A 25,635-nucleotide genomic window follows, 5' to 3' on the forward strand; every position below is an offset into this window, starting at 1 on the left:
AATGATAAATTATTGTAGACCGCAGTTTTGCTACCAATTAAAATTCCAGCATTAATAGAATAGCAACAATGTTCCATTTTTCCAATAACTGAGGACATCTATAAATTTACAACTAATCATTTTCAGTTACTGTGAATATGAAGAACAAAATCTTCATTTACTTAGAAAATGAACGTAAGTTTTATGCTAACAATATAACATACTATTTTTATTTGATTTTAAGACTGCAGTGGAAATATGCTTCCCTCCTTATGGAGAAGCACAGCACAAAGAGTTGAAAACCTTTTATGTAGCCAATGCAATCATCTCAGATTTATCACTAAACCAACTATATTTGCATGAGGTTAACTGCATTCATTAGATAGCTGTCATTTGTAATGTCAATTCACCATAGTTTGTATAGAGAATTAACATTGACTTGCTAGGTGGCTAGCTCCTTTACAAGGACAATTACAAGCTGAGAGGTGGCTGCTGATGGCTGTGTCATCTGGGGCTGACTACAAGGAAGAGAATTTGAAGAAGCTCAGAGAAATGGAAAGCTTAACTAGTTAAGAGAACCCAGAGCAAACAGCTTGCGGCGTACTTTGCATCTTCACAGCCCACTGCCTTCACCTGTGGAAAATGTCATGTCCTAATGGCACTCCTAAGTAACACCAGACAATAATTAACCTGGAATTGACCATCAAAGTTCTTTAAGACAAAGGCTGCCATGTTTGTATTCCAGTTAAATTGGTGAGCTAGTGAATGTAGGAAAATGAATAATTAGTATTAACAATTTTCATTATATATATCATATACTTATTGCTGAGGGTTCACCCTTAACACTCAACCCCAATTTCTTTAATACGCATGATTTTAAAGCAATCACAAGTATTTGATTGTTTAGAAATTATCAATGCGATATGTACCGATTGGATTTCTGATTCATCATTTTGTCTTGCAGCTGAAAAAACAGCAACTTATTATAATCCTTTAATAAACAAAGTTTACTGTTGACCTAAAATATTATACTATATAAAATATTAACCATATCACTGTTCAAAGCATGCTGCCTGAACTGCTGAGTCTTTCCAGCACTTTATATTTCAGTTTTCTAACATTTGAGATTTTAATTTTCAATTTTTTTTATTTTGCCTAAGGTTGTACAAAGGATGATAACTGGTGGAATTTATAGATGTGTTTGTGGTAATTTACCAAAATTCTCTGAACTCTGGGCAGGCCCCAGTGGATTGGAAGACAGTGAATATCATGGCAGTGTTTAAAAAAGGATGTAGGCAAAAGGCAGGTAACCATTGGTCAGTTATCGTAACATCTGTAGTCGGGAATATGCTTGAAACTATCATTAAGGCAGAAATAACAAGATATCTGGATAGAAGTGGTTCCATCAGGCGAGCACATCATGGATTTATGAAGTGCACATCCTATGTGACAAACTTAATGGAATTGTTTGATGATAAAATGGACACAGTGGATAGAGGGGAAATGGTGGAGATATGGATTTCCAGAAAGAATTCAATAAGGTGCCTCATAAAACACTTATCCAAAGGTAAGGATCCATGGAGTTGGGGGTACAGTAATGTATTATTATGGATAGAGATTGTAAACCAATTTAAGGCAAAGAGTAAGCCAAAAGGAGGAATACCCAATTATCCTGTCAGTGATGAGCAGAGTGCCACAAAGGTTGTTGCTGGGCCTGCAACTGTTCACAATATACATTAATGATTTGGTAGAGGAGACCAAGTGAAGTGTAACTAAGTTTACTGATGGCACTAAATTGAGTGGTAAAGCAAATTGTGCAGAGGATGCAGAGAGTCTGTAAAGAGATACAAATAGGTTTAAGCGAGTGAACAAGGGTTTGGCACAACACTAGTAAACGCGAGGTCATCTATCATGGAAGGAAAAAAAATAGATGGGATTATCTAAATGGTGAAAAATTACAGCATGCAGCTGTGCAGAGAGTCTTGGGAGTACTTGTGCATGAATCATAAAAAGTTGATTTGTTGGGTGCAACAGGTTACCAAGAAGATAAATGAAATGTTGGCATTCATTGCTAGAGATTGAATTTAAAAGTAGGAAGGTTAAGCTGCAACTGTATAGGACACTGCTGAGGCCACACCTAGAGTACTGTGTGCAATTCTTGTCACCTTACTTGCTGGCTTTGGAAATGGTGTAGAGGATGTTCACCAGTTTAATTCCAGAGATTGAGTTGCTTGGGACTATACTTAAATTCAGAAGAATGAGAGGAGATCTTATAGAGACATACAATTATGAAAAGGATATGTAAAATTGAGGCAGGGAAGTTACTTGCACTCGTGAGACTAGAACTGGAGGATATAGCCTCAAGGTTTGAGAAATAGATTTATGATGGAGATGAGGAAAAGGTGCTTTTTCAGAGAATAGTGAATCTGTGGATTTATCTGCCCAGCGAGGCAGAAGAGGCTACCTTACTAAATATATTTAAGACACAGAGATTTTTGCAAAACAGAATTAAAGTCGTGGTCGAAAAGCAGGTTGGTGGAGCTGAACTCACAGCCAGCTCACCATGATCTTATTGAACGGTGCATGCAGAAGGCTTGATGGACCGGATGGCCTGTTTCTGCTCCTATTTCTTATGGCCCCTGCATGTATATGAGTGAAATATAATGCTTCGTATTATATGTAATATAAAAACAAGTACTTAGCATGTCAGGTTTCATCTGCAAGAAAAGAAACAGAATAAGTGCTCCAGGTCAACAATTAAGAAACTGAAGTTAATCACAGATAATGTAATATTTATTAAATCAATACATTTTATCTGAGTTAAGGTACAGAGAAAAAGAAAGTTCCATTATTATGGGTTTGAGCTCTTTTTGTACTTCAGTGTCTGTAAACAATGACTTTCATTTATATTCTGCATATTTAAAAATTACTGATTTAGCAGGTTTAATTTGTCCATTGAATGCAAAACATTTGAATATTTTGCATGTCTTCTTGGATTAAAAGTTTGTATGAACATTTCTAGCATCCCTCCCTCATCGAAAGATCGTACATATGGTCTTTTGTTGCTGATTTTACATCCTTTCAAAACTTCAAGATATTTTCAGAATTTTGAAAAAAAATTTAGAATGTGCTGTGGGAAAATGTGACTAGGGATACAAGAAAAGGTGTTAGCTTTAGCCTTAATATACACACTTTTAAAATAAGAAATGGAAGTTCCACTGTATATAGTACTGCAGTAAAAATGACCAAAGATGAATTTCTACCTGATGGTGTTTAAAATTCTTGATGCGTGTTCAAATTCTCTAGCTTAGAGCTTTTAGACTAGTTCAGTCAGAAGAATCTGATCTGCAATAGCCTTTATTAATTAACTGCAAAAAAACTAATCAGAATCAGTTGTTATAACTGATTGTGGCATTGGTAGTGAAAAGACATAAAATTTATAGTAATCGTGTCTTTGCTGCTGAAAAACAACAAATTTCAAATCATATGGTCAGTGATAATAACTATGATTCTGATACCATGTTAATCAGTCAATAGTTAAATTAACAAAGGGCTGACACAGATTACATTCTTCTGACTGAACTATGCCAAGAGCTGCCATACTATTTAGTGCTATGCTGTAGAGTACTGATTTATTATGGCAATCCAGTCTGTGCATTCAATAGATATTATTTATATCTGTACCCTCCATGGGCACTCTCTCAGCAATGAATAGACCCACATCTTGTCAATGTAGAGGGTGAGAGTTTGGCAGGTGAAGACACCATTCATTTCTAGAGTCAGGGCTCTGCCCAAGCCCGCTGGAGACTGGTAGCAAGTTCATGAATGTGTTGACAAATTGCCTGAGTTCTATGGTCTCCCTCATTAACAGTAATTCAATGTGATGGAAAATGTTGTCTCTCCTTTGCTTGCTTGCACATTTCTCCCTAGCCCAGAGATTGTACAGCTCTCTCAATCCCTGGGAAGGTGGCAACAAAAATGTGTAAGCGAGATAATGTTTGCAATTTTGGAAAATACTAAATAAACCACTGCACAAGACAATTTGTATGTGTCCAGTCAAATACAAGGCTTAGAAACTGAATGCGGGGGTTGGTTCCTCGGCAAAAGAAAATGCAACAGAGTGGACACAGTGGGATCAGTACATTTTGGGCCTAATTAAGTGGCTGCCCAACTAGTCAGTTTCATGGAAATAGTTAAAAAGATATTTAAAAAAAAACATGAGAAAATCTGCAGATACTGGAAATCCAAAGCACCACACACACACACACACACACACACACACACACACACACACACACAAAATGCTGGAAGAACTCAGCAGGTCAGGCAGCATCTATGGAAATGAATAAACATTTGATGTTTCGGCCTAAGACTCCTCAGGATTCAAAAAATAAACTGTGTAACAAATTATGTATTTAAATGAAATATAGATTAGAACACTTCCATCAGTACTACAGTACTATAAAACTGTATTAGTTCCTAATAGTTATCGGCAGAGGAGGAATTCATCCAGTGTACACTGCTGCATTCTTTGGATTGACTATAAATGAACAAAATTAATGCAGACAACGGACTGCCTTCATGCAATGCTATCGATAATTACAACCTCCAAATGTTTATTTTCATTGTAACATTCAAGATGATTGTCGATACTTTCAATTTTCCTAACTTGTTGAAGTAGAGAAATAGTTCCATTTTTCACTCCTGGCCATTTCTGGCATCTCCAAGCCTGAATGCTTGAAACTGCAGTGAGCAAAACAGTTCTGAATGATCTTACTGATAATTTCATTGGTTTAATGAACAGGAAATAACATTCTCAAAATACAAGATCCACATATACTAATGAAATTAAGAATAGTGCCCAAAACATTGTAATGACTGAATTTGTTATTTTTCTTGCTGATTAGAGTGAGAGGAGGAAGAAAAAGGAAGAGTAGAATAAAGAGTGGCTTTTTTAAAAACTTCCCCTTGCACCAATTTTCTTCACTTCCTCTTTGACATGGTCAAGCCTCCATGTACCATATTTCCAATTTTGTTTTTGTGAATTCCAGGAGTTAGTTATATCCATTCTTCAGCAAATTAATTTGATTTCTGAGAGACAACTTTGATAGAAAAGGTTGTATGGATTTGTTGTTTTAGGAATAAAACATTACCATGTGCTAGAGTGTGTCAGTAGTGTTGTTTGCATTATAGAAATCACTTTCACAATATACTAATCAAATGATTGGCCTGAATCCATTGATTATGTATGTCCTGTCATATCTGGTCGAAGCGGCAGGGTTCCTTCAACCCAGGAGCCAGGATATTGGGTCATCCTTTGCCAAATGTTGATCTCTTCCCCAGTTGAATCCATCCATTCCACTTTCTGTCCATTGCTCATTCCTGAAAAAAAATGTGCAAATAATGGAATAGGTGAAGAATTTTGGGAGCAAATCTATTCTGCTGATTTATTATCAGTAATAATGTTTCATTAACCACTGAGCCAGGATTGAATGGCTTGGCTTGATCTTGCTTTTATGATCACTGTACTGCATGTTGGTTACGTTAGAGATCCAAATGGCATTGTGTCCTCGACATTTAAGGCCTGTCTGGAAAGAGCTAATCAATGTAAACTAATGACTGGACATTAACTTTCTGCTTTGTATCTGAAAACTCCATTCAAATGTATGTGACTTCTTTCTGCTTCAGTCTAAACTGGCACAAGGCAGTAGATAGACTCATTGTGAGAAAGGAAAATCTGGAAGTTTGTGCTTCACACTCGCCATGAGGAGTCCATCAGCAGAGCCCTGGAAGTCTAGAATTTAATTCATATTTACTTTGCAAGTATAGAAAATTCCTGACACCAGACAGATGAATGCTTTATTCATTTTATGGGGGAAGGAAAGGTGTGACTCAGGCAGCAACTTGTGGATTTTTCCATCCATTAGTCCTTGCCTAATACTGCTATTGGATACTGTATGTACAAATCATGAGCAACTTAAGACAATCCACTAATCCTATCATTGGTACTGGCTGCATGTCTATCTCACCAAAAGAGGCTCAGCAAAAGCCAGTAAGTGTAAATTTGTTTACTGAAATGAACCTATCCTCTTTGGGCCCCTCTCATTTGTCTTTCCTTACCACTTCCAACTCCGAGACGGACTCCTCCCAGAAAGTCATTTGTTGACAGGGGCTCTCTATCCCAGATTGTCAGTTCCAGACAAACATGCTGCAGGTCCTCCAATTTTATGCCATTGTACACAAAGGTGTGGTTATAGTGAGGGTTCAGCGTCTTCTTCATCACTGGCGTTTTCCTCTTTGAAGTTTTGTTTCTGAATGGCAGAAGGTACCTGAAAAACACCTTTACTTTTAGAGGAAAATTAGAAATGTTCCTTGAGTAAACATTAAAATCCTTACCATCAGCCTTCTAATTTGACAAAAGTAAACTTTATTTTGTGAAATAAATCAAATTAAGAAATGTCAGTAACAAAAACAAAATCACCAGGGAGTTACCAGAAGTTTTTTTTCTCTCTGTAGACAAGGGCACTTTTGAATACACTGTGCACTGCAGGGAATACATTCAGGAATCAATGCAATACCAACGAGGTTGTAATATCAGCCCCAAACTACTGTAAGATCAGGAGGTGGCAGTCGATTGCACCCTTTGTTCAATTTGTGAATTGATCAAGACTGCAGCCATGGATTAGATAACCAATAAAAGGTAATCAGTGACGAATTTGGGTGGCTCTTTTGAAGTATGCCTTCAAGTGAGAGACACACACACAGTTCACACAAACAAGAAAATTGCACAGTGGAAGGTGGCAGAAAGATCATTCAGGTGCCTATCTTAAGAGTTTCTTGAATGTCCCTAATGTATCTGTCTCTACCACCACATCCAGCAGGGTGTTTCATGCAGCCTTCACTCTGCATAAACATTTAAGAAAAGCCTCTGGCTATTTACATGATCTATGCCTCATCATCTTGTACACATCTATCAGGTCACCTCTCATCCTCCTTCACTTGAAAGAGAAAAACCCCAGTTCACTCATCCTACCCTCACAAGACATGCTCTCTAATCCTGGCACTATTCTGATGTATCTCCTCTGTACCCTCTCTAAAGCTTCCACAGCTTTTGTATAATAAAGCAACCAGAACTGAACACAATATTCCAGCAACACACATAAAAGTTGCTGGTGAATGCAGCAGGCCAGGCAGCATCTCTAGGAAGAGGTGCAGTCGACGTTTCAGGCCGAGACCCTTCGTCAGGACTCTGAGCCAAAGCATGGTCGAAAAGTTGAAGAGCCGAAGAAATTACAGATGGGGAGCAGTGAGAGATGGTTTCACTGAACTCCCGTCGAAGAGAGGAACTAAACTTCTTCAGTGTAGGCATCACCGGAAGAGGCTTCGCAGTAGTGAATTTAAAAACGCAAACAACAGGAACTCTGCAGATGCTGGAAATTCAAGCAACACACATAGAAGTTGCTGGTGAATATTCCAAGTGTGTTCTAACAGGGTTTTATAGAGCTGCAACATTACCTCGTGGCTCTTGATTTCAACCCCCCGACTAACGAAGGCCAACATGCCATATGCTTTCTTAACAACCCTTTCAAACTGTGCAGCATCTTTGAGAGATCTGTGGACATGGACCCCAAGAATCTGCTGTTCCTTCAGTAGGGAGGAAAAGCTCAATGGACCAATTTTTTTATAGGTAGCAGATCAATTTTTTCTCCATCTTTGGGGATTGTGGGTATTCTTCCCTTGTTCCTTGCCAACTTTTGTACTGCACGAGTCCTCTTTCACAAGGCACTGTTATTAAATATTTTAGCAAATCTGACAATGCTCTCTGTTTTTCTTACATTTCCCTTCACTTCAACAAGATGAAGTCAAGAATTTGTTAGGACAACTGTCTAATGTTAAATGGCATGTGTAGTAACCATTGCCTGTTTCTCTACAATACCTACATACAACACGTGAAAAATGTACAAGGCACAAAGAGGCACTCCAGTAATCAGAACTGAAAGCCACAGAGTGTCACACTAAGCTATAAAGTGTAGGAAAGTGCTGCCACACCAAGTTAGACCCTGTTTCAAGACTGCATACATATATCTAATCACTTTATTACAGGAAAGATGTGGTGGCACTGGAGAGGGTGCAGAGAAGATTTTCAAAGATATTGCCAGGACTGGGAAACTAGTTTTATAGAACGTTTGGACAGGTTGGTGTTATTTTCTGCCAAACAGATAGAACTGAGAGGAGACTTAATTCAGCCCTTCAAATTAGTGGGATCCCAACTTGGGGTCTATGGACCCTTCGGTTAATGGTAGGGGTCCATGGCATAAAAAGGTTTGGAAACTGCTGGTTTAGGCAGTGAAAACAGGAAGAACCTACTTCCTTTAGTAGAGTGATGAGAAGCCAGGAGCATGGACTGACAATAATCCTTCACTGATGAGTTAGAGCATGATTAGAATGGAGAGAAAAATTTCAAGATCACCTATCTGATACGAAGGGTTTGAAACTTGATGCTAAAGAGGTGGTAGTAACAGAAACACTTACCACATTTAACTAGTAATAAATGAGTCATGACCTGGCATTAATCCTTGTAGCTGGCACAAACAGTTGGACCAAATAGACTCACTCGTGTGGTGAATTCTCAATGATTCTATGTACCTGGTATGTATAAAAACCAGCAGATGCCTACACAATTATTCATTCCTTGCGTTTATCTCCTTTTTGTCCAAGTCTAACAAAACAACTGGAGACTGAGGTAGATGACAAGGATGAGAAGTAGGAGGACTCCCTTGATGACTGTTGAAGACAACATGCTGAAAGACCATGCAGTTGTCATTAGAGCAACACTCAACCACATTTTACTCCATACAATCCCTTCAACAGCAGCAGCTGCCACTGGCCTTGGCTACGCCATATCAGAGGGATGGACAATCTGAATGGGGGTGCAGCACCACAATTATATCACGGGGAGCCTGTGAAGTCGATGAGGATATTCCCTATTACTCATGGAAACAAATCTGTGGGGCCCAGGACTGACGCAACTAACCTGAAAAAAATCAAAATGCAGGGTCTTAAGATGTACATTAATTGACAGATCTGACTCTGGAATCCAAAGCTCTTATTGTTTGTAATGTTGTTCATTGGTAATGAATTAAGTATCTGATGCGGTCACTGCAATCTTACAAAGCTTCCTACCTTAGGACTGGTCTGGAACTGACTATGAAAGTGAAGATTGGTCCTTTAGTAACTGTACAACACAAGCAGATAACATGTTTTGAACTGGATTTAAATCTCCTTCTGTTCCAGTAATTTTCTGTGCTTTTCTCCCCATTTCAGTCAGTCTCCTCTTGTTTACAATGCACAATTAAAGCAGATACTTAACTGCACTTGTACACTTACAAGAGCACATTGACTCTTACCCTTTGACAAAAGTGTCTGAAGTTCCTCCTACTTTCATTGGTGTAAGGTTCTTGGCCTCCTTAATCCACACCTGCAGCTCTCCACCCTCTTCTGACCTTGTGCCTTTTTTTCCTGCCATAAAAAAAACAATGGGAAGCAGGCTGATCATAAACGTGTAGTGGAACTACAAGGTGGAATCAAACCAATGATTCACACAGGAGGACCTGAGGAGAAATAATGGTGCTACATCAACTTGACTCATTCTGAATCACTGCCACTAAACTACCAACAAAATAGTAAGCATAGTCCCATATGTCCCAAACTACCACAATAATCAGCATACTGTACTTAAAATTCATATCTTTTCCTCCTGAGTTAAATGCAACTAATTTCAATCATGAATAAAATTTCCACAATTATGTTGAAGATCTGTTCTTAACTTAAACTCATTTGTCCATGAATTAATTTACGCACGTATACCTTGGAATTTGACAAAACATACCCTGGTGAATAGGCTAGATCAGTCCCATCCCACACCCCCCCCCCCCCGGTATAATGGGAATGGCCATCAAACAGCACATGGTACACTTGTTTGTGTGATTTGCACAGATTTCATTAGCACAAGAGCGATTTGTAGAGGGCTTCACGAAGTAGATGAAGTTGTTTTACAAACAAGAGGAAATCTGCAGATGCTGGAAATCCGGGCAACACACACAAAAAGCTGGAGGAACTCAGCAGGCCAGGCAGCATCTATTGAAAAGAGTACAGTCGACGTTTCAGGCCGAAACCCTTTGGCAGGACTGGAGAAAAAAAAGCTGAGGAGTAGATTTAAAAGGCGCGGAGTGGGGAGAGAGAAAAACACAAGGTGATAGGTGAAACCTGGAGGGGGAGGGATGAAGTAAAGAGCTGGGAAGTTGATTGGTGAAAGAGCCAGAAGGCCATGGAAGAAAGAAAAAGGGGGGAGGAGCTCCAGAGGGAGACGATGGGCAGGCAAGGAGATAAGGTGAGAGAGGGAAAAGGGGATGGGAAATGGTGAAGGGGGGGTGGATGGGGGGCATTACCAGAAGTTTAAGAAATCTATGTTCATGCCATCTGGTTGGAGGCTTGAGTGTGTGTGTAGCCTCCGTTGGCCGTGGTCAACCATGGGTATTGCGCCTCTGGTAGTCACTGGTTTGTCGAGCAGCGTCAATTGTGGCTATTGAGGCTGATCCTGGAACAGCAGGCTCTGCCACAGTTGCCGCACGTGTAGGGCATCGTGGAATTGCCGTCTTCTGTGCTCTACGCTCCTCAAACTGACTCAGGATCACTCTTTCACCTTGCTCGAGGTGTTGCTGAAGAGTACCTCGCCATTTGTTGTGGTCATCTGCTGATTCCTCCCAGCACTCTGTGTTGATTTTTAAGGCTTTCATGTCGTGCTTGCAGAGGTCCTTGAAGCGAAGCTGGGGTCTACCAACGTTCCTCTTGCCGGTTGGCAGTCTACCATCCTTCACATGATGGACGTGGCCCAGCTAGTGCAGTCTGCGTTGCCTTAAAAGCGTGAACATTATGGGAAGTCCAGCGCGGGAGAGAACCTCAGAGTTTGGGACTTTGTCTCTCCAGGTGATACCGAGGATGCGGCAAAGGCTGCGCAGGTGAAAACTATTGAGTTTCCTCTCCTGCTTGGAGTAGATGGTCCAAGTCTCGCTACCATACAGGAGGGTGCTGATAACACACACATTGTACTCAGCAGTCTTGGTCTTTGTAGCGAGTTTCGGATTCTCCCAGCCCCACAAGGAGAGTCAAGCAGGTATCGATGCTGCTTTGCCCATACGCCTATTGATTTCAGCATTGAGGGAGAGAGTGTCGCTAATGGCCAACCTCAAGTATGTGAACTCGTGGACCACTTCTAGATCGTATTGTCGACGGTAATGACTGGTGTCTCCACTACGTTCTGGGCAAGGACATTTGTTTCCTTTAGGCTGATGGTAAGCCCGAAGTCCATGCATGCCTTAGAGAAGCGGTCCATAAGAGTTTGTAGTTGCTGATTGGTGTGCGAGGTTATAGCAGCGTCATCAGCAAAGAGCATGTCACGTATTAAGATCCTTCGCACCTTTGTTCTTGCTCTCAGGCATGCAGGGTTGAACAGCCGCCCATCAGACCTGGTGTGCATGTAGATACCTTCTGTCGGCATCCCAAACGTCGACAAATGGAATACAAGGTGTTGTTCCCAAATGGAATACAAGGCGTTGTTTCTCTGACCCAAGTGTGGCCTCATCATGACAGTGGAGGAGGCCATGGATTGACATATTAGAATGGGAATGGGAATGGCAAGTGGAATTAAAATGGGTGATTTTACAATGACTTATAAGAGACCACGCTATGTTTGTGACCATGAAATCTAGCCCATGGATTTTTTTATAAGTGGGTTAATCAGGTACCAACTGCCCTGGCCCTAATCCCCTCTCCAGGATGCAGAGGGAAGCTCTAAGGCTCGGTGCATCCCCCACTAGGTTCCGGCAAAGGACCACAATCCCAGGTTCTGCCACTATTGAACAGAGGTGGGAGTCTGCAACAACCTCCCAAGCACTTTGTTGATGTATTGTTTAAAGAGGAAACACAGAGGCACCAATGCATTATAACAGAATGCATTGATTCAATGGCACAATGATTATAAAGGTGTATACCGATTATATTTCCTGTATATTTTTAATGAATAAAATAACTTAATGAAAACAAAACCCTCATTCCAGTGCTGACTGCACATTCTGAGATGCAGGAGCATGTGCTGAAAGATGCAGCAAACCAATGCATCTGTGCAAAGACTTTTGGAAAGGCTAACCGTGTAGGGTTCTGGGCAGTGGGGCGCAGGACCCTGTGTGACAGCCTCTAAACACTTCAAGACCACATTGTCCATGTGAGTACTGGGTGATGTCTGGAGCTATGCTCTTGGTAGGGTCACCCATGGCAGTAAGGTCAAGGGTCAGGTCCCTGATAAAAGAACAATCCAACCAAGACCTCAACAGTGGAACAGGTGGACAAAGTTACTTCAAACTCAACGGCTGTGAAGGCGGATGAAGTCTGCAACAAATCCATCAGCTCCAATCGTCGTGGTTTCCATGCCATTGGAATCAGTTGGTTGATTTGTGTGCTTCTTGGAGTGCAACAACAAGTACATGTTAAACAAATACACGCACAGGCGTCTTCACTCTGTGGGTCACTTCCTCAGAACGAAGACCATCATCCTCGACCTCGAGGGATAGCCACAACAACGACGACTGGGTGACACATTGTAAGAGAATATAGATGGTAGAATGTATTGAACAGATTAAAGAAATACTCTTCCTGATACCACATCCATTTCAAATAAAAGTGTGTTTTGTAGTAAAAAAAAAGTCAAGTATAAATCCACATCCTATTGCTACTCCCTCCACTGCTCGGTGCCAGCCTGACTCTTCTATCCCACCCCGATGCACCAACAGAATCCTCTGGGTCCTAATGTCTTCAGTGCCCCTCTCCCCAACTAAGTGAAGCTCTGATATTCCTTAGCACAGCCAGGGAAGAAAAGAATTTAAAACATGACACTATGGGTTGTGGTGGGCATATGCTAAGCATGCATAATTACAGCCTGTGGCCTCCTGGGTATTTTGTGATATCTTCGTAATATATTGCAGTTCAGGGGAGGAAATACTTAGCCTGATGAACCAAGTGGAGATAAAAATCCACACGCACACACACACACACACACGCGCACACGCACGCGCACACACACACACACTCACACACACGCACACACACGCACGCACACACACGCACACGCACGCACACACACGCACACACACACACACACACTCACACACACGCACGCACGCACGCGCGCGCACACACACACACACACACACACACACACACACACACACACGCAAATGTTTTGACTTACCTTTGCTCTTGCTTGCAAGAGCAGTTTTGGTACTTGGGATGTATTTTATTGAAATTACCAGCTCCCCTTTGTAAGGAGGGATAGACCCAGCCTCTTCATTTGCCTGCAGTATCAGAACAGATTTGAAATGAGTAACTTTACTTCCTAACAATTGCCTTGCATTAGGTTTTAGGTTATAGAAAATTCTGGAAAGTTGTAACACTTAGGCGAGAGCTAATTACATCGACTGGAACACTTTCTCTGTGGCTTATGCTCAATGTAAACATAAACCAATAGTTAAAATGCATTAAATTGGTATAAACTGAGATTCAATTGAGATATAAACAAAATGTGAAAATTATTAATCATCAGAGTCAAAGGCTAATAAATGATTTCTGACCACTCCAAAACCACACGACTTTTAGCTTTGTATTGCTGTACTTTTATAATTTGGACCATATGTCTGTAATGAAAATCTTTTACACAAGAAAGTCATTTCACAAACCCTCATACCCTTTAGTGTGTTTAGGATATGACCAAGTGGTACAAGTAAATTACATGATGAGAATTAAAAACAAAACTGCAGAATTTGAAAACAAAATTAGAAAACAGAAAATGTTGTAAATACTCAGCAGGTCAGACCAAATCTGTGGAAACAGAAGCAGGGACAATGCTATAGGCTGGAGATTCATGGTAGGAACCCATTCAGATTAAAAATAACTAGTATTGGAAATACATATCTGCACAGTGGAAATTTATTAAGATAATGTACAAAGTCTTTTTTCCAAGAGAAAAGGAAATTTTACTCTTAGTCATTTTATGAAAAAGTGTATTTGAAAAGCAAAAAATGGGAAGTGCTCTAAATATGAAATATAAACAGAAAATGCTGGGGATTCTCAGCAGGCCAGGTAATATCAGTGGGGAGTGAATGTTAACCTCTCAAAGACCCTTCATTACATCTGGGTAAGAAAGAAATTGGGGTTGAAGAGGAATGACTTTGATAAGAATATTTAGGAAGATGCCACAGAGTTGGAAGTGGGAGGTGATTTAAAGTGATGGGCAACAGGAAACACAGTGTAACCACTGAAGTCTGATTACAGATGCTTTGTAAAATGCTCCTCAATCCAGGGTCCTATTAATATTTTTCCTCTCACCTAAAATCTATGAGGTCTAATTTGATCTCTCCTACCCCGGGGAAAAAATGTGCCCTTCAATATTTAATACACATCTACAAGGTCACCCCCTCAGCCTCCCACGCTTCAGGGAAAGCAAAGACCAGCCTGTCCAACCTCGACTTGCAGTGCCTATAAACAGTAACCAACCACTCCCCCCCACCCACCCCATCCATGGAAATTTTCATGTTTTATTGTTTTACAACATTGATTCACTGTGGATTTAATTTGGCTTTTTTGATACTGATCAACAGAAAAAGACTTTCATGTCAAAGTGAAAACAGATCTCTACAAAGTGATCTAAATTAATTACAAATATAAAACACAAAATAATTGATTGCACAAGTATTCACCTTCCTCAGTCAGTATTTAGTAGATGCACTTTGGCAGCAATTACAGCTTGAGTCTGTGTGGATAGATCTCAATCAGCTTTGCACATCTGGACACTGCAATTTCCCCCCATTCTTCTTTACAAAACTGCCCGAGCTCTGTCAGATTGCGTGGGGATTGTCAATGAACAGCCCTTTTCAAGTCCAGCCACAATTCTTAATTGGTTTGAAGTCTAAACTCTGACTTGGCCACTCCGGGAAATTAACTTTGTTGTTGTTAAGGCATTTCTGTGTAACTTTGGCTTTATGCTTGGGGTCATTGCCTTGTTGAAAAACAAATCTTCTCCCAAGTCACGGTTCTCTTGCAGACTGCATCAGGTTTTCCTCCAAGATTCCCCTGTATTTTGTTGTATTCATTTTACCCTCTACCTTCACAAGCCTTCCAGGGCCTACTGCAGTGAAATTTCCCCACAGCATGATGCAGCCACCACCATGCTTCATGGTTGGGATGGTGTGTTTTTGATGATGTATGATGTTTGGTTTACACCAAACATAGTATTTGTCTGATGGCCAAAAAACTCCATTTCATTTTCATCTGACCATAGAACCTTCTTCCAGCTAACTTCAGAGTCTACTATATGCCTTCTGGAAAACTATAGCCGAGATTTCATGTGAGTTTCTTTCAACAATGGCCTTCTCTTTGCCACTCTCCCATAAAGCTACGACTGGCAAAGCACCCGGGTAACAGTCCTTCCCATCTCAGCCACTGAAGCTTGTAACTCGTCCAGAGTTGTCATAGCTCTCTTAGTGGCCTCCCTCACTAGTCCACTTCTTGCATGGTCACTCAGCTTTTGAGGACGGCCTACTCTAGCAGATTTACAGCTGTGCCATATTCTTTCCATGTCTTGATGATTGACTTAACTGTACTCCAAAGGATATTCAGTGACTTGGAAATTTTCTTGTATTCATCTCCTGACTTGTGCTTTTCAATAAACTTCTGCTGGAGTTGCTCGGAGTGTTCTTTTGTCTTCACGGCGTAGCTTTTGTCAGGATACGGACTCATCAGCAGTTGGACCTTCCCAATACAGGTCTATTTTCACGACAACACCTTGACTGCACATAGGTGATCTCCATTTAACTAATTATGTGACTTCTAAAACTAACTGGCTGCACCAGTGATAATTTGGTGTGTCCTATTAAAGGGTGGGGGGGGGGTGAATACTTAAGCAATCAAATATTTTGTGTTTTATATTTTCAAATAACTAGATCACTTTGCAGAGATCTGCTTTCACTTTGACATGAAAGAGTCTTCCGAAGACAGCCCTCACCCCTCCAGAAGAGCCATAAGGTTTGGCGAACTTTAAAAGAGTTCATAAGATAAACGGAAGCAAAAATAGATGGTGCTACACCTATTTCAAAAAATACTTATTATAATGTGGATTTTATATTATTCAATTTTTAAAAAAATTAATTCATTCACTCCTTTTTCCCTACCTAAATGAGAATATATATATATGGGAGGAATACACAGGGAAATCTTTTCTGTGTAATGGACATAGACTTGTTCACTTACTTTTATGGGTACTGTAATGGGGGACCCCAACTCACAGGGAGGAGGGGCTATCCCCCACGGCTAGACGTTTCCTCTAGCTCAACCCAGAGTCATCTACTAGAGACCTCAGACTTGGATTGCCTTCATTGCCTTTTTTTTATTATTCGCGTTTCTTGGTTCTTATTTGTTCAGGGAGTCGATCGATTAAGTTTTATTCTGCTAATTTCAATGATATATTGACAGATGAATACTCATGGCTAAGGACAAAGTAAAATTTTTTCTTTTAATGTCAATGGGCTGTTAAATCCAATCAAACGCAGTAAAATTCTATCCAAAATGATAAAAGAACAAGCCCGTGTAGTATATTTACAGGAAACTCACAAGTGATAATGAGCATGGAAAACTAAAGAGAATGGGCTTCACTAGTTTATTTTTCTCCTCATATAAATCAGGACATAGGAGAGGAGTTGCTATTCTTATCTCAAGAAAACTAAATTTTGAAAAAGTATTCGAAATGGGAGATAAGGACGGCAGATATATTCTGGTAAGGGGGAATATAGATGGAAATTCAGTTGCTCTATTGAATATATATGCACCCCCAGGAAGTGATATTAGTTCCTTTCAGAAAATTACTAATATATGGTAACGGAAACAGAAGGTCTCCTGACATGTGGGGGAGACTTAACTTTACAATTACAACCAAAGTTAGACTCTTCCAATAGAAAAACCTATGAAACAAAATCCTTACATAAGAGAGTTAATACACTTTTTGAGGATTTTGGTTTAATTGTTATATGGAGGGGCCTTTTCCCCGACAGAAGGGATTACTCTCATTATCCTGCCCCCCCCCCCCCCCCACCGCCATTCTGTATATACAAGAATAGACTATATCATAACATTTGGAAAAGACAAAGACAAAATAAACACATCTGGAATTGGGACAATAGATACAAGTGACCATGCACCTATATATTTATCTGTTGATTTTGATCTACAACCAAAGAATACTATTTGGAAACTAAATTCAAGTCTACTCAATGATCCCTACTTTAAGGAACAAATTAAAAAAGAAATTGGTCTTTACTTAGAATTCAATGATAATGGAGAGGTTTCACCTCCCATTCTATGGGATACTCTGAAGGCTGTCTTAAGAGGGAAAATTATAGCGATACCTTCATATAAGAAAAAAATAAGGAATAAAACATTAGAGGAATTACAAAATAAGCTGAAGGAACTAGAAAAAAAAACACAAATTGTGTTTGGCACAGGATACATTAGAGGGAATTTTAAAAATTAGGAATGAAATTAATAGTTTGGCTACAGAAGAAGTCAGGAAAAAGTTAATGTTTCTGAAACAGAGACATTATGAAAGTGGATCTAAGTCTATGAAAATACTGACGGGGAAACTGAAGAAAAAGATAACAAAAAATACAATTCATAGAGTTAGGGATCCAAGAACGAAAATGATAAAAAATAAGCTAAGTGAAATTCAAAAAGCTTTTGAAATGTTTTACAAAACTCTATATTCCAAAGTTCCGGGGGAAGCATAACCCAAATTGACACATTCCTGAATTCTCTAGAGTTACCCACTTCAAGCAAGGAACAAAATAAAACAATGACTGCTGATGTAACTGAAGTTGAACTAAAAGCTTCAATTAGTCGGCTTAAATTCGGCAAGTCACCAGGTTCAGGTGGGTATACTGCAGAGTGGTACAAAGAATTTAAAAATGAGTTAATTCTTGTCTTACTCCCTACACTGAACTGGGCTCTAAAAAAGGCACAAATGCCACCCAGCTGGAAGGAAGCGATAATCTCAGCTATACCGAAAGAAGGCAAGGATAAAATGGAACGTGGGTCATTTAGACCAATATCCGTTCTTAATGTAGATTATAGATTATTTACCTCCATCATGGCCAACAATTAGAAGAGTTTCTACCCATACTGATACATAAGGATCAGATAGGTTTTATACAACAACGCCAAACACAAGACAATATATGAAGGACACTTCACATTCTGGATCATAAACAAAAAAATAAAATCGAAGCAATAGTGATAAGCATGGATGCTAAAAAGGCATTTGATTTGGTTAATTGGAATTTTCTTTACAGAGTTTTACATAGATTTGGTCTACATGACACAATTATTAAAACTATACAGGCACTATATGACAATCCTACTGCTAGGATTAAAATCAATGGATATTTATCAAATAGTTTTACCCTAGAAAGGGGCACGAGACAGGGTTGTGCATGGTCACCCCTAATCTTCGCATTATATCTGGAACCAATAGCTCAATACATCAGACAAAATGAAGATATCAGGGGAATTACTATTTAAGGGACAGAGCATAAATTGGCCTGTTACTCGGATGACATTCTGATCTATGTAGGGCGACCAACATACTCTTTACCTAAATTGACGCAATCCTTTGAACAATATGGTCAATTATCAGGCCACAAGACCAACATAGATAAAACCCAATTACTTTCATATAACTATAGCCCACCAAGAGAAGTTGAAAGTAGATATCCTTGGGCATGGCAAACAGAGTCTTTCAAATATTTGGGCATCATTATGCCAAAAGATTTGTCAAAATTATCAGAATGCAATTAACAGCCTATATATATATATATATATATATATATATATATATATATAAAGGAAGATATAAAAAGATGGAATCTAATTCCTTTCTTTGGTCTCAGTTCAAGGGTTGAATCTATTAAATATACTGCCCAGACTACTATATTTCTTTCAGACCCTACCAATACAGATTAACTGAAATCAATTCAATGAATGGAACAAAATGTTATCAAGATATATATGGCAAGGTAAAAGGCCTAGAGTTCGCCTCAAAACTTTGCAATTAGCCAAGGAAAAGGGGGGATGGGGCCAACCTTCACTTAAAGATTATTATTTTTCAGCACAGTTGAGAGCTGTGATAGGTTGGTGCAACCCATCATATGATGCTCAATGGAAAAATATTGAGGAGGGGATACTTCCCATTCCCATACAGGCAATTTTGGCTGATAACAACCGACACAGGCACATAAATACTATTGATAATCCATGGGTGAAATGGACTCTTAAAATATGGAAAACTATTATAAAAGAATATAAACTAGAGGGAGATATTGCAATTCTTAAATGGTGTGCATATGACTTGGATTTTACGCCAATAAACAGGATGCTAGATTTAAGGACTGGACAGCTAAAGGAATAACAGCTATTTGCAATATAATGAAAGAAGGAACACTGTTCAGTTTTGAAATGCTTAAAGAGAAACGCTTATTAGAAAAACAAGACTTTTATCGGTATCTACAGATGCGACAGTATGTTAATAGGAGGGTTAAAAATGTAACCAAGGCAAGTACATGTTTGATAGAGCTATTTAGAAAAGCATATAATTCAGATAACGGTAGTAAAATCATTTCAAGCGTGTATAAGAGTTTGTCAAATCTTAAAACACATTTGACTTCATACATTAAAACAAAACGGGAGAAGGAAGGAGGAATAATAATATCTGAGGAAGAATGGACAATAATACGGAGGTATCAATGGAAGTGTACCAGTTCACAGAAATGGAGGGAGTTTGGATGGAAAAACTTGATAAGATATTTTATTACAGCCTCTCAGAAATCCCATTATGATAGTAACTTCCCCGTTTGCTGGAGAAATTGTGGAAATCAAAATGCAAACCATTATCATATTTTCTGGGAATGCCCCATTATCAAAGACAATTGGAGTGGGATACACAATGCCCTACAAGACATTTTTAACTATGAAATACCCTTAGAAAGTAAGACCATATATTTTGGGTATATACCTCAAGAATGGTTGAAAAGAGATAAATATTTAATGAATATACTGCTGGTGGCTGGTAAAAAGACCCTTGCCAGGAAATGGTTATCTCAGGAGAGCCCAACTTTAAACGCATGGATGGAAATTACAATGATCATTTACAAAATGGAGAAGATAACAGCATCCAATTTGATTCATAATGGGAAAAATGGTTCAACTACATAACACCTCATAGGCCTAATTTTATTCTCACAACTTGTACATGGTTTTCTCCTTTTGCTTGTTCTTTCTTTCCTCCCTTTTCTATAAGTGTATACCTCCGATAAATACTATGTGGAGATTTGTGGCAAATATGATTATATGATATATATGTACAATATCTGAAATACATCTTATGGAAATGTTTGATGATGAACTTCAATAAAAAGTAAACTACAAAAAGACAAATTAAATCTACTGTGATTCAATGTTGTAAAACAATAAAACATCAAACCTTCCAAGAGGGAGGAGGTGAATTCTTTTTATAGTCACGGTATAAATAAAGCCCTCCTGTCCTATTAGCATCTTGGTGAACCTTTTCTGCACCTGTTTCAGCTTATTGGCATCCTTCCTAAACCCTGGCGAGCATAACCATGTATAATGCTGTAAATGTGGTCATGACTTGTACAGTTGCAACACAGCATCCCAAATCCTAAACTCAATGCTGTGACCAATGAAGACAAGCAGGCCAAACGCCATACACCACCTTGTTGCCACTTTCAGGGAACTATGTACCAGTGCTATACAGTCTATTATATGGCCAAGATCCTACCATTTACTGTCCAAGTCCACCCTGATTTTAATTTACCAAAATGCAACATCTCACACTTATTGGAGTTAAATTCCATCTGCTGTTCCTTGGCCCACTTCCCTGATTCATCTAGATCCTGTTGTAGTCTTCACTGTCCACTACACCATTAAAGTTTGGTATCATCCACAAACTTACTATGTTAACAACATTCTCATCCAAATTGTTACAACAGATGACAAAGCACAGTGGACATGGTACCAATCCCTGTGGCACACCAATGGTCACAGGCTTCCAATCAGAAGTAACAGCCCTCCACTACCACCTTCTGTCTCCTTCCATCAAGCCAATATTGTATCCAATTGGCTACCTAGCCTGGATGCCATTGGATTTAACTTTTCAAAATAGCCTATTACGCAGGTCCTTGTTAGAGGCCTTGCTGGAATATGTTATAACCCATGTTTTAGATGGGGAATAGAGGACAAAATGCTGCAGAAAATTAGAACACCTTAGTTTCACAAAACTGAATGTCTCAATGTAGATCTGACTGTAAAACAGAAAAATTGTATTAAAATTAACCAAGAATTAGTGTTAAAGTTGTACTTTGTATATAGGATATAATATAAAGGATTAAGTTGAAATCTAGATGTTACGTTATAGAGCTAATTGAAAGAAAATAGAGAACCTGTCATCACTCATATTTCTGAAAGCAAATTTTTTCCCTGATGATTACAGCACTTTTGTTTATTCAACTCATTAACTTGTCACGTCCTGACAGTTTCTCTGAATGGCACACAGGAAGATAGTTCACTCAATTAGCTAATGGATCTGTAAAGAACACAAGTATAAATTCAAACTTGTCCCCTTGAGGTGAAATGATAAAATGCACAACCCCTGTGCTATCTTCTTACATACAGTGCATCATTTTCCCCAAATGCTTTCATCCTCCTGTGAGTTCTGGAGATGTGAAAAGTCTGGACAGATTCATAGTATCAGTTATCACATTTAATCTATTTATACCAACATGCTGCAATGTTAAAATAGATTTCATTCTTCAGCAAGTGTTCCGCTCCAACATTTAATAAAATAATTCAGGGGTTTTCCCTTTGACTGACAGAGACTCCCTGGAACTGTGAGAAGACCAAACAGTCCGTCTGCTGCCCTTGTGCAGTTTAAACAAAGTGTTGAAGGGGAAACGTGTGGTGCCCTTACCTTGCCATGAAGAGGAAGGCACTCTTCTGAATCACTGTTGAATTTAAAAACATCGAATGACAGGTCCACCTCTCCCAGGAATATATTGCGTCCAAAGCGATCATAGTGCCATACAGAAAGTTGCAACGTCCTCATAGTTAACTGTGATTCGCTGATGTCATACTAATTAATGGTGAAAGGAAAGAAAATCAGATGAAACACTGCAACATCCATAAGAATGACCTTCCTGCAGCATAAATAAAAGAAACACAGAGTCTCAACCCTGTCCAATCAAACACATCTGAGATACAAACAGGAAAGGCTTTATGGAGGACAGCTCTTTCCACATTTTCCTTTTAAGTATTCTAAAACTAAACCCCAATGAGAAACAATTATGTTTCCTACGTTGCCGACCAACAATTTACTGAATGTTTCTGCAGAACTATTTACAGATTTATGCTAAACAATCTCTCCTTAATCCAATTTTTCCAGGAAGTTTCAGTAGACTGGGATGTTTCCATATCATTTACTTCCAATTCACAAATTTACTGAAAAATAATTACATTTCTTGCTCAGTTCTAATGTTTGGTGGACTGAGGTAGATCAGACCCTGCATTAGTTCATCTTCATCATGTAGCTTCCCGACCTGCACCTGCATCTGAACCCAAATCCTGTAAAATGAGCGAATTACAATAGATGGGAGCTTTGCAGACCATGACTTCCTCTTTCCCTCCATAAATAATCCAAATGTTATTGAACCATACAAGATCCTGAGGGGTCTTAACAGGTTAAATATAGTGAGAATATTTCCACCTGGGCAAATTTGCAATGAGGGGTCACAATCGCTCATTTTACAAGATGATGAAATTAAATCTTTCTCTCAGAATGTTGTGAGTCTTTAAAACCAAGTCCTCAAAGAATCCCGGAAACAGAATAATTAGGTATCATTGAGGCAGAGACAGATGCTTCATAAGCAGAGTCCTAGGTTGTCCTACAGGGAAGGTGTGTGTGTATACCCATAATGACACCAGCAAAGTTCGACACACAGCATGCAGTGCTGCCCCTCAATTCTTTAAACCCCACCTATAATAAAAAAGGATAAATAATTATCATCTATACTGCCAAATGAATCATTTTTTTCAACTCAAGAACAGATGTTTTCACAGGAAACGTCTCATGCCAACTTAGTACCAGTTAGATGGTTGAGAGAACACATGACGCAAGATGATAGGTTTTGAAATCCTTGCAGACTATACATAGTATTTTAATAGTAAATAGTTACAATAACAATACTATTTAGAAATTATGTACATTTTCATTTGTCTTTTTAAAAGATTAATGATTTTTGAACAGGTTTTTCTGAAATAATTCATTTATTTCAAACTTTCTGATATACATGTTAATATTACAATGAATACACATAAATAAGCAACAGGACTCATCCTTTTCCTTAAAAAATGTCCATTATTATTGTTACTAATTCATTAGTCAATGATAATCTCTGCTCAAAATTACCATGATACCAGAGAGAATATTTTTAGAAGATTATCACTAATTTGGGCACACACTCTCAAAAAGGTTTGCCACCCCTGAGCGAGGTACTGGTGCAGGATACCATGATAGTGCAGAGTTGAGTAGCTATAATCTTACTGAAAAGCAGAGCAGGTTTGTTGGGTATGAGAGGCCAGCTCTTTCCATTAATTCATATATCCATAAACAACATCTTCCTTAAGTGCTGATTGCAAAGGCAGGTCATGGGCCTTTCAAGCCTTACCCGTAAGATTTCATCGTAGATAGGGTTGGTTGTGTTACGTTTAATTGTAGTCTTGCGTTTACTTTGCCGTGATTTATCAGGTAACAGATAAGACTTCACATAGCTGCAGAGAGAAAAGGAAAATTCTTTTCAAAAAATGTTCATGGTTTAATTATTTTATTAGTGACAGAACAATTAAGTGAAGTGGACTGAAAGATTTGACTTCTAGGCTTTGAATTTGGAATGTCACCCAAAAGACATTTCCTTTTCTCTTCTGCCTAGTGGGAGTCCCATGTGGTACACTTGTTTGAGTTCTGAGTGTCCAACAGCTCAAACTGGCAGCAATAATTTAATTCAGCAGTGACTGAAGACAAGATAGCCAGTATTTGAGTATCGAAGTGTCAAGTTTGTGCAACAGTGATTCCCAAGGCTGTCGTGAAGTTTGTAACTGGGACAAAGGAGGAGAGTCATCCTAATGTTCATTTGCAACAGGCTACTTGTCACTAAAACAGACGGCTTCATACTTTGTCCAAAATCACTGTATTTTGTTTTAGGTCAGAGATCCAAAATTAAATTTTAGCATTTGAGAGACAAAGATCTCAAACCAGTAGGTAGCAGTTGGACTTTGATATATCCTCATTAGAGAATGGAGAGCTCAGGAAACTGCCAGCGTGCACATCCATCTCTGCTGTATTGCTCATTTCCCCAGTACATGAAAGATATTCAGGCTACAATTCCAGCATCCAATACTGCACTAACTTACATTATGAACTGTCGCAAATAGTACACGCATAAAAAAATCCAACTGAATATCATATCCACTTAGCTCCAACCTACAGGGATATTATTATTCAGCGTTAGGCTTGAAAAGACCTGCATGTTAAATGCAAAGAAGTTGTATTTGCTCTCCAATACAGAGTATTTTTAGAAAATTCAGGCACCCATATTCACACAAACACACTTACGGATTTGATCTCCTCTTGCTCTCATCCCCATAAGCCAGGTTGCGGCATTCCTTCACATGAATATTAAGTGCTTGTTTCTTTTGGTCATAGCGGAGGAAGAAGATAATCTCCCCAGTGATGGTAACATTGCCAAAGTCACCTGCTTCACTATAGATACTGACCATGCTGCCTATTGTACTCTGAAACAAGTTTAGATAGTGTGAAAGGAAATTAAACAAGAAAGCAACATCTCTCAGTTTACTAAATTTATACATTGTGATTCAGTCTAATTTATATAATCTTTACACAGCTATAATTACCTGTACCGCTTTCTGATAGAAATTGATAAAAAGCTATATTTATACTCATTACACCTATTCATAGTCAGAACGAGGGACTAATCTTGTCAACAGTTACATTTCGAATATAGATATTCTATCAAGATGGTCCAGCTTCATTTATTGGCGTAGGCTCATTATTTTGTAGCATTTTTAAAAGAATTCAGGTAGTGTACCTTACTGATTAAGATAAGCCATTTTTCGGCTGGGAAATAATTTCCCACTTTCAATATACTGCATCGCAATGAAATACTTGACAATCATAAAGCACAAGTCAGATGCAAAACATCTTCTACAGTCTGGTTATTAATCTCCAGTCAAAAGAACAGAAAGACTTGCAGTTAACTACAGGCAACAAAGTTCTTTCAAAGTGAAGTTACTAACTGAATGTAAAAAAGGTAATCTGTGTTCAGCAAAGTTTCCAAAAAAACAAGGCTGGCTAATCTGTTTTCTAAGTAAAGTATTAATTCAGGAATAAACTTAGCCTGGAAAATATTATTTGAT

General features: G+C 38.9%; 1 protein-coding gene across 5 annotated transcripts in view; it reads right to left on the reverse strand.

Annotated features, from left to right (window-relative positions):
• Positions 1–2,754: 2,754 nt before the first annotated feature.
• sytl4 (synaptotagmin-like 4) overlaps positions 2,755–25,635 on the reverse strand; it is an 81,974-nt gene continuing 59,093 nt past the window's right edge. For all 5 annotated transcript variants that reach the window (XM_072270565.1, XM_072270563.1, XM_072270564.1 and 2 more), the window contains 7 exons: positions 24,815–24,993; positions 23,871–23,973; positions 22,118–22,279; positions 13,283–13,385; positions 9,387–9,498; positions 6,100–6,308; positions 2,755–5,361 (listed from right to left, as the gene is read on the reverse strand). In XM_072270565.1, coding sequence (XP_072126666.1) covers positions 5,222–5,361; positions 6,100–6,308; positions 9,387–9,498; positions 13,283–13,385; positions 22,118–22,279; positions 23,871–23,973; positions 24,815–24,993 — 1,008 coding nt within the window. In that variant the 3' untranslated portion in view covers positions 2,755–5,221. The remainder of the gene's footprint in view (positions 5,362–6,099; positions 6,309–9,386; positions 9,499–13,282; positions 13,386–22,117; positions 22,280–23,870; positions 23,974–24,814; positions 24,994–25,635) is intronic.

The sequence above is a fragment of the Mobula birostris genome, chromosome 10 (genome assembly GCF_030028105.1).
Source record: "Mobula birostris isolate sMobBir1 chromosome 10, sMobBir1.hap1, whole genome shotgun sequence".
In the NCBI taxonomy this organism is placed as follows: Eukaryota; Metazoa; Chordata; class Chondrichthyes; order Myliobatiformes; family Myliobatidae; genus Mobula; species Mobula birostris.